Source organism: Platalea leucorodia (genome assembly GCF_965183815.1).
Source record: "Platalea leucorodia genome assembly, chromosome: 1".
NCBI classification, from domain to species: Eukaryota; Metazoa; Chordata; class Aves; order Pelecaniformes; family Threskiornithidae; genus Platalea; species Platalea leucorodia.
The window spans coordinates 133317298-133330129 of NC_138823.1; the positions used below are offsets into that span (position 1 = coordinate 133317298).

Sequence of the window (12832 nt, forward strand, 5' to 3'; positions counted from 1 at the left end):
GCGCAGGCCACCGGGAGAGGTGGGGACACGGCCGGGGCGGCGGTCCCCGAGCGCAAAGGAGTTAACAGGACTTTCTGCCTCTTCCCGCCCGCGCCTCCTCCACCCTCCTCATTACCTGCACTTTATCGCTGCCGGAGCCGAGCCGCGGCGCGGGGCGGGAGAGGCGGAGGGCCGCCGGGGCTTCCTGCGCCGCCCGGGGCTGCCCGCCGCGGCGGGGCCCTTCCTGCCCGCCCGGCGGGGCCGCGGCGTGCGGGGGCCGCGCTCGGCGCAGCCGGGGGAAGGTGTGGGAGCGGTGCCTGCCTGCCTGCTGCCTGCCTGCCTGCTGCCTGCCTGCCTGCCTCCTGCCTGTGGGTGGGAGCGGGGCTGGGGCGACGCGAGGGGAAGGCGGGCGGGCAGAGCGGGCGGGCGAGCGTGTCTGCGCGCCGCAGCCCGGCAGGGATGCGGCATGGCCGTGGGCTCCGTGAAGATGCCGTCGCCGTGTGAGGGCGCGGAGCTGGCCCGCAGCTGGAGCCCCGGCGGCGGAGCCCACGAGCCGCCGCCGCCGCCGGTGCAGCTGCGGCAGAAGCTGCGGGACCTGCCGGCGCTGCTGCGGAGCGGGCTGACGCTGCGGAGGAAGAGCGCCGCCGGCCGGGTGAGCGACTGAGGGAGGGAGGGAGCCGGCGGGCGGCCCGCGGCAGCGCCTCCGCCGCCGGCCCGCCGGGGCCGCCCCCCGCCCTGCCCGCCGGGCGGCCGTGCCCGGGGCAGGCGGGGCGGCGCCCGCAGCGCCCCCGGCCGGGCGGCGGTGAGGGGCCTCCGCGGGGCCGCCGGGCGGGCGGGCGGCAGGGAGGGAGGGAGGGCGATCGGCGGCTCCGCGGCGCGGCGGCACCTCGGCGGCCCCCGGGCGGGGGTGCCCGCAGGCCGGCCCCGGGCTCGGCCCGTCGCTGCCGGCTCTGGTAAAAAACGAAATACCAGTCTGGGTGGGTGCGCGCCCCTGCCCCCAGCTCTGGGCTCCTCCTGTGGCTCTGCTCTTCCCTCCTTTTCCCCTCCATGTGGCAGAACTTGTGTGGGCCAATGCATCCTCCTGCCTTGTCAGGAGATGCTGCGCAGGTGTGCTCGTACGCTTGCACAAACGCGTGTTAAAGCAGTGAACTTCAGCGTGCACCCACGTTTTTGAAGCCTTTCTGGGTGCGCTCTGCCTCCAGCCTCGTGTGCCTCCAGAGGCTGAGGCCGTGGGGTCAGGTGGGCACCGTGGCAATCCCTAACCGAATTTCACTCAAGTTCGCTCATCTTTAGAAAGGCTGACGGTACAGGGGTGGTTTGGTAGGAAGCAGCGCCCTGGCGAAGCACGGTGTGACACCGCTGCAGCTGGGAGCCACGGTGGTGAGCGGCTGCTTGTGCCTCTGAAGTCTCCCTGTCGTGACTGGAGCCATGCCACGGGGGTGGGATTGCCATCGGGGCACGGCAAAGCTTACCTGCAGGCCAAAACTGGACTGAAACCCACCCTCTGAGTAGTTGAAATGAAGGGGTTGTGTTTACCTACACGGGGTTGGGTTTGTCTACCTGGGGAATCAACTGAGCTGCTGTGTGGTTTTGGTGCACTGATAAATGCCTGTGTAGGGAGTTAGTGGGGGGAAATCAACATGATGCGTATTTGTACACATCAACTTTGCAGTACTTTACCTATGTAAATAAATGCTTGCTCTGCATGGGGAAGTTGTTGTGAAATACAGTAGGGTAAGAATTTAAAGCCAAACTTCCTGGGTGAATGCTTTGTTATAAGAAGATATGCATGCAAGGCAGATAAATAGGATTAAGGTAGTATATAAATTTACAGCAGAATAGCTATTTCTAAGTAATGTTTTGATTCAGTGTCCTGTTCTAGAATAAGTTTCTTTCCTCAAGTTAACTTAACCCACTGAATAAAGACTAGTTTGCATGGAGATGCCTAATGATTTTTATCGTTCAGGTGAAATAATTGTTATCCACTTGACAAGTGTCCATATGAACACAGACCTAAGGGGATTCATATAATTTTAAATAGCCAAGTCTTGCTGTGCCCTAACAGGATGTTTATGGCAGATAGCTGTCTTCCAACGAAGACGAGACCTTTTCTGAATTGAGTTTAATTTGTTCCACTTTAAAAGCATACTACCAAAGAAGTGGAGTAAGTGTGCAATGAGGAGGTAAGAAGCAGTGCAGAACCGCTGCTGGTAACGGTGTTGGTTTGTTGGCAGGTCTGAAATACTGTTCTAGCACAACAAATTGTGACGCTTCAGGGCGATGCCATGCAGAGCAGGCTCAGGTTTATCCTCATGGTTATTTCTCACCGCTACTGAAAGCATTTGACAAGTGAGTGGTACAACAGTTACTCTGTAAATATTTGGAGTGGGTGAGTTAACACCCGGGTGAGAAGCCTGGGTAGCTCCTGGGTTGTGCAGCTCAGTTGTGCTTGCTGAAGCCTTGGTCTTGTCTTGCTTAACGCAGTCCCAGCTGAGGCTCTGCCTGTCTTTGCTGATGTGCTGCGTTACGGACCAGCAAACACAGCGTGACAGATTTAGTGGTGGTGTCGTCTGGGGCTTCACCTTCCCAGTACCCTGTGGGCCATCTTGCAAAGTTTTTCTTGAACTGTCTGTCCTGGTAGGAAGAAGGCTGGAGGGAGGACGGTGAGTTTGTAAGTCAGTCTGGAGTCAGCCCTGCAGATCTTGGATCAGCGGGCAACGCTGAGTGGAGATGCTGTATGGCTCCAGCAGGACCTTCTGGCCGGTGGCTTGGTCCTCTGTGGAGAGTGGGACTGCTGTGCTCTGCTGTCTCTGGGTTTGCAGGGATTCTCCTGCAGCTGGAATTATTCAGCAGCGCAGGTGCCTAGTGGGGTGTTCTGAGGCACAGGTCATGCTAGGAGTCCAGTAGTGATGTTAACGTCACTTGTTCCCTTTGGAAACACCTTGAAGGGCATGGAGGGCCTCTTCCACACGTGCGCTTCTCCAGGGAGCAGTCTGGCTCTGTTAGCAGTGCCCTGTCTTGATTCCTGTCTGCTCCGTGCATGTGCCTTTTACCCTTAGAAATATGTGAAAAGTGTCGTGCCCCTAAAATTCCATTTCTATTTCATGTGGAGAATAACTTCAACCCTGAAAATGACAGTATTTGGGAGAGGGAAGGGATATGTTAGAATAATAAAATGCAGCATTTTTAATATACTTTCCATTTTAAATGTGACTCTTAAAGCCTTAAAATAAGGTTGGAGGAAGGTTGAGTAACACAAATACGAAACAAAGATCCCTTTTTTTTTCCACCTCAAAAAAGTATTTCAAGTTAATTCAAAGTTAATTTTAGAGGATTTTGTTTGCTTATGAAATCTCCATTCCCTCTATCCCCTTTGAAAAAAATTTAGTCTGATCTTCCTCTCCAGTGACTTTTTCTTTGTGCTTTTTTGTTTGTTCAAACGCCAAGCTGAGAGTCTTATTTGTCCAGCTGGTTTCATCAGGAATGTTGCTCACTTAGGTGAGCTGTTTTCAAGTAAATGCTGACCAGCTGAAATTCTGGCTTGTTTAATTTCCTAGAAAAATATTATGACCCCTGAGCAAGGGGTCTGCCTCTGATGCTGACTTGCTGAGGGACCGCCTGCAGTGCAGTTTGCTTCCTCATCTATAAAGCAGGGATAATCTGCATGCGTGCATGCTTGGGGACTATGGATAATAAAATATAATGGATGTGTTAAGGGTGCTATAATTGTTTTAAGGATGTACTTCACTGCATGCTGTTCAAATAGTTCCTGTGGTGCAGTGGGGAGGAAAGCATTGCGTAGTAGAGGGTAGTATAGAAAAATGGAAGAAATTTGGCAAACCAGTATGGGGTGGAATAAATTTTTAAAATCTGTTTAGGCTTCTCAGTCCTTGGCCCTTGGCACTAGACTGTTTGATAACAGATAAAACTAACCTCCACTTCCTTTGCTAGGGAAGCCCAATGCTTTTTTTTTAAAGCTTCTGCACTTTGAACTGGACATTGGCCTTGTCCCTGATGGTGGTTTTTCTTAAATTCGGTCTTAGGGCAGGTGTAGCACAGATGTCCGAGATGGCACTGGGGGTTAAGCTGCAGTTGCACAGTGAACTGCGAGCTGTGGGTTTTACTCTTCATCCTCTGCTTGGTGCTTCTTTGCTTCTGCTGGATAAAACAGCAGAAAATGATGCAATCTGTGGATCCAAGCTGTGGTAGTTGTGTGTGTGTCAGAGCTTGTGCAGAGGCAGAGGAGGGATGTGCTGTGGTAGGATGCTGTGCCCTGTGGAACCGTTCCCCTCTGCCATGTGCTTTCTCAAAATCTTTGGAAAGTGGGACCCTTCTGTTTCCTAGTTTGCCTCCTTGAGGTATGTGTTAAGCGTACATGTAGTAAGCATGAGTATTTTGGTTGTGAACTATCTTTGCTGTTCTTCCTCGTGCTTGCCAAAGATGTCTTCCCCTCCTCCCCTTTTTCTTGTAATTAGTGATGAAATATGGGTCCCTGCCCCTGGAAGCACCAGGAAGGCCAGCAGCGAGGTCCTGCAAGCACATCGGTGCAGCAGTCGCTCCGTCATGCCAAAAATCCTTTTCACAACACTCAGTCGGACTCTTAATGGAGCTAATGCCACTCCTGAGTGCCTCCTGGGAGAGCAGGGAAGCGCTCAGAAGTCAGAGGAGGAACTACCTTGCATATGCACACAGACACACACACATTTTTAATGACCTCTTCTGCTTTCTAGGTTCACATTTACACACAAGCAAAATACTGTTGTTATATGTGAGCATGGATGTTACTCTCTGTCACGGTAGTGGACCTGGAAAACCTTTTGGGCGTCATAGTGTCAAACCTTATTACTCGGATATTGTGAAAGATCTTGCTGGCCTGTACAAACCTTCACCATGGGACATGCCTTTTGGCTTGCTGCAAGTTGAAGAGATACCATGACTATTTTCTTTTCTGAGACCTTGCAATGACTTTTGTGAGGTTCCTAAAGGTCTTCAACCAGGCAAGTGTTCTCAGACTGTCTTCACCTTAGCTCTATTTTGAGTGACAGCTTTGCTGTATGTGCGTGTCGGGATGTAAACTGACTGTAAGGATACAGGTTGAAAATAAACCACACGAGTTAGGGTATGGGTGCTAAAAGTTTACATGAGTTCAGGGTGAGACTGGAGAAGTTCATGGAAGAGAAATGTATTGAACATACATAATCCTCATCAGGCACAGAAGGTTCCCAAGCTGAAAATAGCTGGAGGGTTGGAGCATATTAGAGATATCTATCATATATTCTGGCACTGGCAGTTGTCATGCTGTTGGAGACAACTCTTCTTTGGCAGAGGAAAAAAATCAAATTATATGCAATCTGTTTTAATTAAATGAAGTATCCAAACCTCTCAACCTACATTTTGCTAAACTTTTATTCATCTCTTGTAAGCAGCTTTCGGTTGCTTATGTCATTCAAGTTACTTTCAATCAATTCATCCTGTGATTGGGGAAACCATAGTGTTGTAGATGAGGTTTTGCCAGGACATTAGAAATTCCCTGCTGGAAATACTCAGAATTTCCAGTACTTCTTTCCATGGCTACATTATGTTGGTGGTTGATAGTTACATTTTGATTGAGCCAAGCATATAGATCTACCTTATACTCAGGTAATCTTCCCACAAACGACTGACATTTATAGCAGTCCACATTTTTGTTGGCAGCTCCCCATCTTAGTAGTGCCTGAGTGACCTTGTGTCGTGGTTTAACCCCAGCCAGCAACTATGCACCACACAGCCGCTCGCTCACTCCCCCCCCCCCCCCCGGTGGGGTAGGGGAGAAAATTGGTAGGGTGAAAGTCAGAAAAACTCGTGGGTTGAGATAAGAACAGTTTAATAATTGAAGTAAAATGAAATAGAATAGTAGTAATAATAATAATATAATACAATAATAATAATGTAAAGCAAGTGATACACGACACAATTGCTCACCACCCACCGACGATGCCCAGCCTGTTCCTGAACAGCAATCGCCCTTCCCCTCCGGCCAGCTCTCCTCAGTTTATATACTGAGCATGATGTCATATGGTATGGGATAGCCCTTTGGCCAGTCTGGGTCAGCTGTCCTGGCTGTGCCCCCTCCCAGCTTCTTGTGCACCGGGCAGAGCATGGGAAGCTGAAAAGTCCTTGACTGGTGTGAGCACTACTTAGCAACAACTAAAACATCAGTGTGTTATCAACATTATTCTCATCCTAAATCCAAAACACAGCACTATACCAGCTACTAAGAAGAAAATTAACTCTATCCCAGCTGAAACCAGGACAGTATCCACCCCTTATTCCATACCATATACGTCATGCCCAGGTCTTACACTTTCAAATACATTCCAATTAATCACTACCGCTTTTCCAGTCTTTTGATATATTTATATATATAAATATATATACACACACACATATAGATATAGTTTTCCTAGTCTATAGGCTATCCCTCCACAAATGTTTGTTGAGTTCATTTAGTCCATGACTTTGGGCTTCATCTGTCATAACAGTCTTTCAGGGCAGGAGAGATGGTGTGTGGTGTTAGATTGTTGCATGCTGAAGCCAGTTCTGGTTCCATCACCTCTGTACTTTGCTCGGTTTCCTCAAAGTTCATTCTTCATTAATTTGGGTGATTCTTACTGTATACTGTTGATATGGCATATAGCAACCATAGTAGTGATGACATCCAGTATTATATAGCAACTAACATTATACAATTCAGTTCATTGGCTATTTTCACCCAAAATCAAATCCCCTTGAGGTACACATCGGACTTCCCCATCGTCCTGCATCACCCACCAAGTACATCCAGGTCCTTGAGCAAAAGCAATTCCGTGAATGGGCTTACCTCTGCCTGAAGCAGGAGTAACCCAGACCGTCTTCCCTGTCATATTTTTTAGGTGGATTACAGGGACTTTATCGCCCTCTACAGTACGTAAAAGTCTTGACTGGGCAGGGCCAGCTCGATTGGCAGATCCCCTAGTGTTGACTAACCAAGTGGCCTTTGCTAAATGTGTATCCCAGTGTTTGAATGTCCCACCGCCCATTGCTTTTAGTGTAGTCTTTAACAGTCCCTTGTATCGTTCGATTTTCCCGGAGGCTGGTGCATGATAGGGGATGTGATATACCCACTCAATGCCATGCTCTTTGGCCCAGGTGTCTATGAGGCTGTTTCGGAAATGAGTTCCGTTATCTGACTCAATTCTTTCTGGGGTGCCATGTCGCCATAGGACTTGCTTTTCAAGGCCCAGGATAGTGTTCCGGGCGGTGGCATGGGGCATGGGATATGTTTCCAGCCATCCAGTGGTTGCTTCCACCATTGTAAGCACATGGCGCTTGCCTTGGCGGGTTTGTGGGAGTGTGATATAATCAATCTGCCAGGTCTCCCCATATTTATATTTCAGCCATCGTCCTCCATACCAGAGAGGCTTGAACCGCTTGGCTTGCTTGATTGCAGCGCATGTTTCGCATTCATGGATAACCTGTGCAATAGTGTCCATGGTCAGGTCCACCCCTCGATCACGAGCCCATCTATATGTTGCATCTCTTCCTTGGTGGCCTGAGGTGTCATGAGCCCACCGAGCTAGAAATAATTCACCCTTATGTTGCCAGTCCAGGTCCACTTGAGCCACTTCAATCTTAGCAGCCTGATCCACCTGCTGATTGTTTTGATATTCTTCAGTGGCCCGACTCTTGGGTACGTGAGCATCTACATGACGTACTTTTACAACCAGGTTCTCTATCCGGGCAGCAATATCTTGCCACAATGCAGCAGCCCAGATGGGTTTGCCTCTGCGCTGCCAGTTGCTCTGCTTCCATTGCTGTAACCATCCCCACAGGGCATTTGCCACCATCCATGAGTCAGTATAGAGATAGAGCATTGGCCACTTTTCTCGTTCGGCAATATCTAAAGCAAGCTGGATGGCTTTCACCTCTGCAAACTGACTTGATTCACCTTCTCCTTCAGCAGTTTCTGCAACTTGTCGTACAGGACTCCATACAGCAGCTTTCCACCTCCGATGTTTCCCCACAAGATGACAGGACCCATCAGTGAACAGGGCATATTGCTTCTCATTTTCTGATAGTTTATTATATGGTGGGGCCTCCTCAGCACGCGTCACCTCCTCCTCTGGTGATATTCCAAAATCTTTGCTTTCTGGCCAGTCCATGATCACTTCCAAGATTCCCGGGCGACTGGGGTTTCCTATTCGAGCCCGTTGTGTAATCAGTGCGACCCACTTACTCCATGTAGCATCAGTTGCATGATGTGTACAGGGGACCCTCCCTTTGAACATCCAGCCCAACACTGGCAGTCGGGGTGCCAAGAGGAGCTGTGCTTCAGTACCAACCACTTCCAAAGCGGCTCGAACCCCTTCATAGGCTGCTAATATCTCTTTTTCAGTTGGAGTATAGCCATCCTCGGATCCTCTGTATCCCCGACTCCAAAACCCTAGGGGTCGACCTCGAATCTCCCCTGGTGCTTTCTGCCAGAGGCTCCAGGTAGGACCATTCTCCCCGGCTGCAGTGTAGAGCACATTTTTAATATCTTGTCCTGCCCGGACTGGCCCAAGGGCTACTGCATGGACTATCTCCTGTTTAATTTGTTCAAAGGCTTGTCGTTGCTCAGGGCCCCATTTGAAATTGTTCTTCTTCCGGGTCACTTGATAGAGAGGACTTACGATGAGACTGTAATTTGGAATATGCATTCTCCAAAAACCCACAACGCCCAAGAAAGCCTGTGTTTCCTTTTTGCTGGTTGGTGGGGACATGGCTGTTATTTTGTTGATCACATCCATTGGGATCTGACGACACCCATCTTGCCATTTTATTCCTAAAAACTGGATCTCCTGTGCAGGTCCCTTGACCTTACTTTGTTTTATGGCAAAGCCAGCCTCCAAAAGGATTTGGACTATTTGCTTCCCTTTCTCAAAAACTTCTTCTGCTGTGTTGCCCCACACGATGATGTCATCAATGTATTGCAGATGTTCCGGAGCCCCACCCTGTTCCAGTGCAGTCTGGATCAGTCCATGGCAAATGGTGGGGCTGTGTTTCCACCCCTGGGGCAGTCGATTCCAGGTGTACTGGACCCCCCTCCAAGTGAAAGCAAACTGTGGCCTGCACTCTGCCGCCAAAGGGATTGAGAAAAACGCATTAGCGATGTCAATTGTGGCATACCACTTGGCTGCCTTTGACTCCAGTTCATATTGAAGTTCTAGCATGTCCGGCACGGCAGCACTCAGTGGCGGCGTGACTTCATTCAGGCCCCGATAGTCTACTGTTAGTCTCCACTCTCCATTAGACTTTTGCACTGGCCATATGGGACTGTTAAAGGGTGAGCGAGTCTTGCTGATCACTCCTTGGCTCTCCAGTTGGCAAATCAGCTTATGGATGGGAATCAGGGAGTCTCTACTGGTGCGATATTGCCACCGGTGCACTGTTGTGGTAGCGATTGGCACTTGTTGTTCTTTGACTCTCAGCAACCCCACAACAGAAGGGTCCTTCGAGAGACCAGGCAGGGTAGACAGCTGTTTAATTTCCTCTGTCTCCAAGGCAGCTATACCAAAAGCCCACCGGTACCCTTTTGGGTCTTTGAAATACCCTCTCCTGAGGTAGTCTATGCCAAGGATGCACGGTGCCTCTGGGCCAGTCACAATGGGGTGCTTCTGCCACTCCTTCCCGGTTAAGCTCACTTCAGCCTCCAATACAGTCAGCTGTTGGGATCCCCCTGTCACTCCAGAAATACAGATGGGTTCTGCCCCTTCATAGCTTGATGGCATTAGGGTACATTGTGCACCGGTGTCTACTAAAGCCTTATACTCCTGTGGGTCTGATGTGCCAGGCCATCGAATCCACACACTCCAGTACACCCAGTTATCCCTTTCCTCCACCTGGCTGGAGGCAGGGCCCCTCTAGTCCTGGTCATAGCGTTCGTTACTCACTTCTTGTAAATGCGAATCAAAAATCCCTTTATTGAGATCGGAAGCAAAATCAGCCCTTCTGCCCTGTCTGGGGAACTGCTCACTGGAAACTGGAGCAGCAATTTTCCTGGAAGAACCACCTTTTGTAATTGTTTTTCCTTGCAACTCACGTACTTGTGCCTCTAAGGTCGAGGTAGATTTTCCATCCCACTTCCTCATGTCCTCTCCATGGTCACGCAGAATAAACCACAGGGTGGCCCGTGGTGTGTATTCACTATATCTTCTCTCTTGAAGAGAGGGATGCTTACTCCTGATGGCTGAGATACTGGTCCGTACAGGTGAGGAGTAGGACATGTCCTCTTTGAATCGCTGGAGCTCCCGGGATAATTTCTCAGCTATCACATCAGGCAGTTTCTCCACAGCCGAGACGCAGGACCGTAGGGAGGAAGAGAGACTTTCTTCGTATTGTCGGAGTTGGCCAGCCAATTCTTCCACTGTTGGTGCCTCTTCATCTTTCCAGGTCATTACTGCCAGAGAGTTTGCATACGATGATGGTGCGCCCCGTAAAAACTTCCGCCACATGGATCGTGTGCACTGGGCTTCATCTGGATCTTTGGATAACTGCTCATTGTTTAAGTCATTATGCATCACCTCTAGCACGGCTAATTCTCTCAGGTATTGGATACCTCTCTCCATGGTGGTCCACTTGCCTGGCTGACATAAAAAATCTTCCTTGAAGGGATACCTTTCCTTCACAGCTGCCAGAAGTCGCCTCCAGAGGCTGAGGACTTTTGCCCCTTTTCCAATCACTTTGTCAATGCCCCCTTCCCTAGAAATGGATCCCAGCTGCTTGGCTTCCCTACCCTCTAATTCCAGGCTACTGGCCCCATTATCCCAGCATCGGAGCAGCCAAGTGATGATGTGCTCGCCTGGATGACGACTAAAATCCTTTTGCATATCTCGCAGCTCACTCAGGGACAGAGATCGGGTTGTTACCATCTCATTTGTGGGTTCTGCCTCTTCCTCCTCCTGTTCTTGTGATGGCCCTGGTTCATCATCAGCCCTTACTAAACGAGTTGATTTTCTCGTGTATTTTTTCTTCTGTGTAGGGGCGACTGATACTGGTACAGATTGGTTCTCTGGTGTAGCCACAGCGCCTGTTACCGGGACTGGCATAGCCACAGCGCCCATCACAGGGGCTGGCGTATCGGCAGTGCTCGTCGCTGGGGCTGGCATAACCACAGCACCCGTCGTTTTGTTGTCAGATCCAGAGACCTTCTCTTCCCCTTGAGGGTTCTGAATAGTGTTGAATAGGGCTCGGTAGGCATGGGCTAGGCCCCAGCACATTGTAGTAATTTGTGTCTCCCTAGGACTGTCAAGATGACAACATACTTTCTCTAAATGTTCTACTAATTTTTCAGGATTCTGCACTTGTTCAGGGGTGAAATTCCAAAACACTGGAGGGGCCCACCGTCCTAGGCATTTGCCCATACTCTCCCACACCCCCTGCCACTCATAACTATCCAGCCTTGGGGCAGATCTCTGGATGATATTCTTAAAATGCTCATTAACCTTAGACAAAGCCGAAACAATATTCCCAAGAACTATCAATAGATATATCTTAACTACCCAAGGATGTTCAAGATACAAAAAAGTTGTTGTAATGAAGGAGGAAACATCATCGAAGAAGGCAGCGAAGGTGCCATTCTGTATTTCCTCCATAAAAAACTTCTCAGAGGAAGAGGTATAATTGCTAATTGTCTCCATGAGGTGGTACCTGCAGTACAGTAATGGCTTCAGTACAGAACCCAAATACCAGATAGCGCTCAAGGTCAGTGTTTTAATAACAAATCTCCCAGGCAAAACACCACTAATCACGGCAGAGCACAGCAAACTGCAACACCCAGCACCAAACTTTAACACGTACTGCAAAAACAAGAGCATGGTGCAGATGAATCAATATTATGACCACCAACTGTTAACAGATACAAATTCCTTAATACACTCTGATTGATCTGTTATTATCTCAAACCCTTCGTGCCCCACGTTGGGCGCCAAAAAGGACTGTCGTGGTTTAACCCCAGCCAGCAACTATGCACCACACAGCCGCTCGCTCACTCCCCCCCCCCCCCCCCGGTGGGGTAGGGGAGAAAATTGGTAGGGTGAAAGTCAGAAAAACTCGTGGGTTGAGATAAGAACAGTTTAATAATTGAAGTAAAATGAAATAGAATAGTAGTAATAATAATAATATAATACAATAATAATAATGTAAAGCAAGTGATACACGACACAATTGCTCACCACCCACCGACGATGCCCAGCCCGTTCCTGAACAGCAATCGCCCTTCCCCTCCGGCCAGCTCTCCTCAGTTTATATACTGAGCATGATGTCATATGGTATGGGATAGCCCTTTGGCCAGTCTGGGTCAGCTGTCCTGGCTGTGTCCCCTCCCAGCTTCTTGTGCACCGGGCAGAGCATGGGAAGCTGAAAAGTCCTTGACTGGTGTGAGCACTACTTAGCAACAACTAAAACATCAGTGTGTTATCAACATTATTCTCATCCTAAATCCAAAACACAGCACTATACCAGCTACTAAGAAGAAAATTAACTCTATCCCAGCTGAAACCAGGACACCTTGTCTTTCATGCTGCTGAGTTACATTCTTTTCCTAATATTCCAGTCCTTGAAGTCACCTAATTTTCCTTTATGCCATTCTGCTTACATTTGTTTTGACAATGCTTCCAATTTTGTGCCATCAACATATTTCATTAGCACCTTTATGCTCATTTGACAAGTGTTGTTAATGAGAAGAGGAGAAAAAAATCAGCAGAACAATTGTTCTGGTACCTATGTGTATATATATACTAGAGAGGCTTTAATTTTGGAGTTTCTCCTGCATTACAAAGATGCGGTGTTGTAGTGT

General features: G+C 49.2%; 1 protein-coding gene across 2 annotated transcripts in view; it reads left to right on the forward strand.

Moving 5' to 3' along the window:
• Positions 1-261: 261 nt before the first annotated feature.
• The window catches only part of RAPGEF5 (Rap guanine nucleotide exchange factor 5), a 174163-nt gene continuing 161592 nt past the window's right edge, over positions 262-12832 (forward strand). For both annotated transcript variants that reach the window (XM_082305523.1, XM_082305524.1), the window contains exon 1: positions 262-631. In XM_082305523.1, the coding sequence (XP_082161649.1) occupies positions 446-631 (186 nt within the window). In that variant the 5' untranslated portion in view covers positions 262-445. The remainder of the gene's footprint in view (positions 632-12832) is intronic.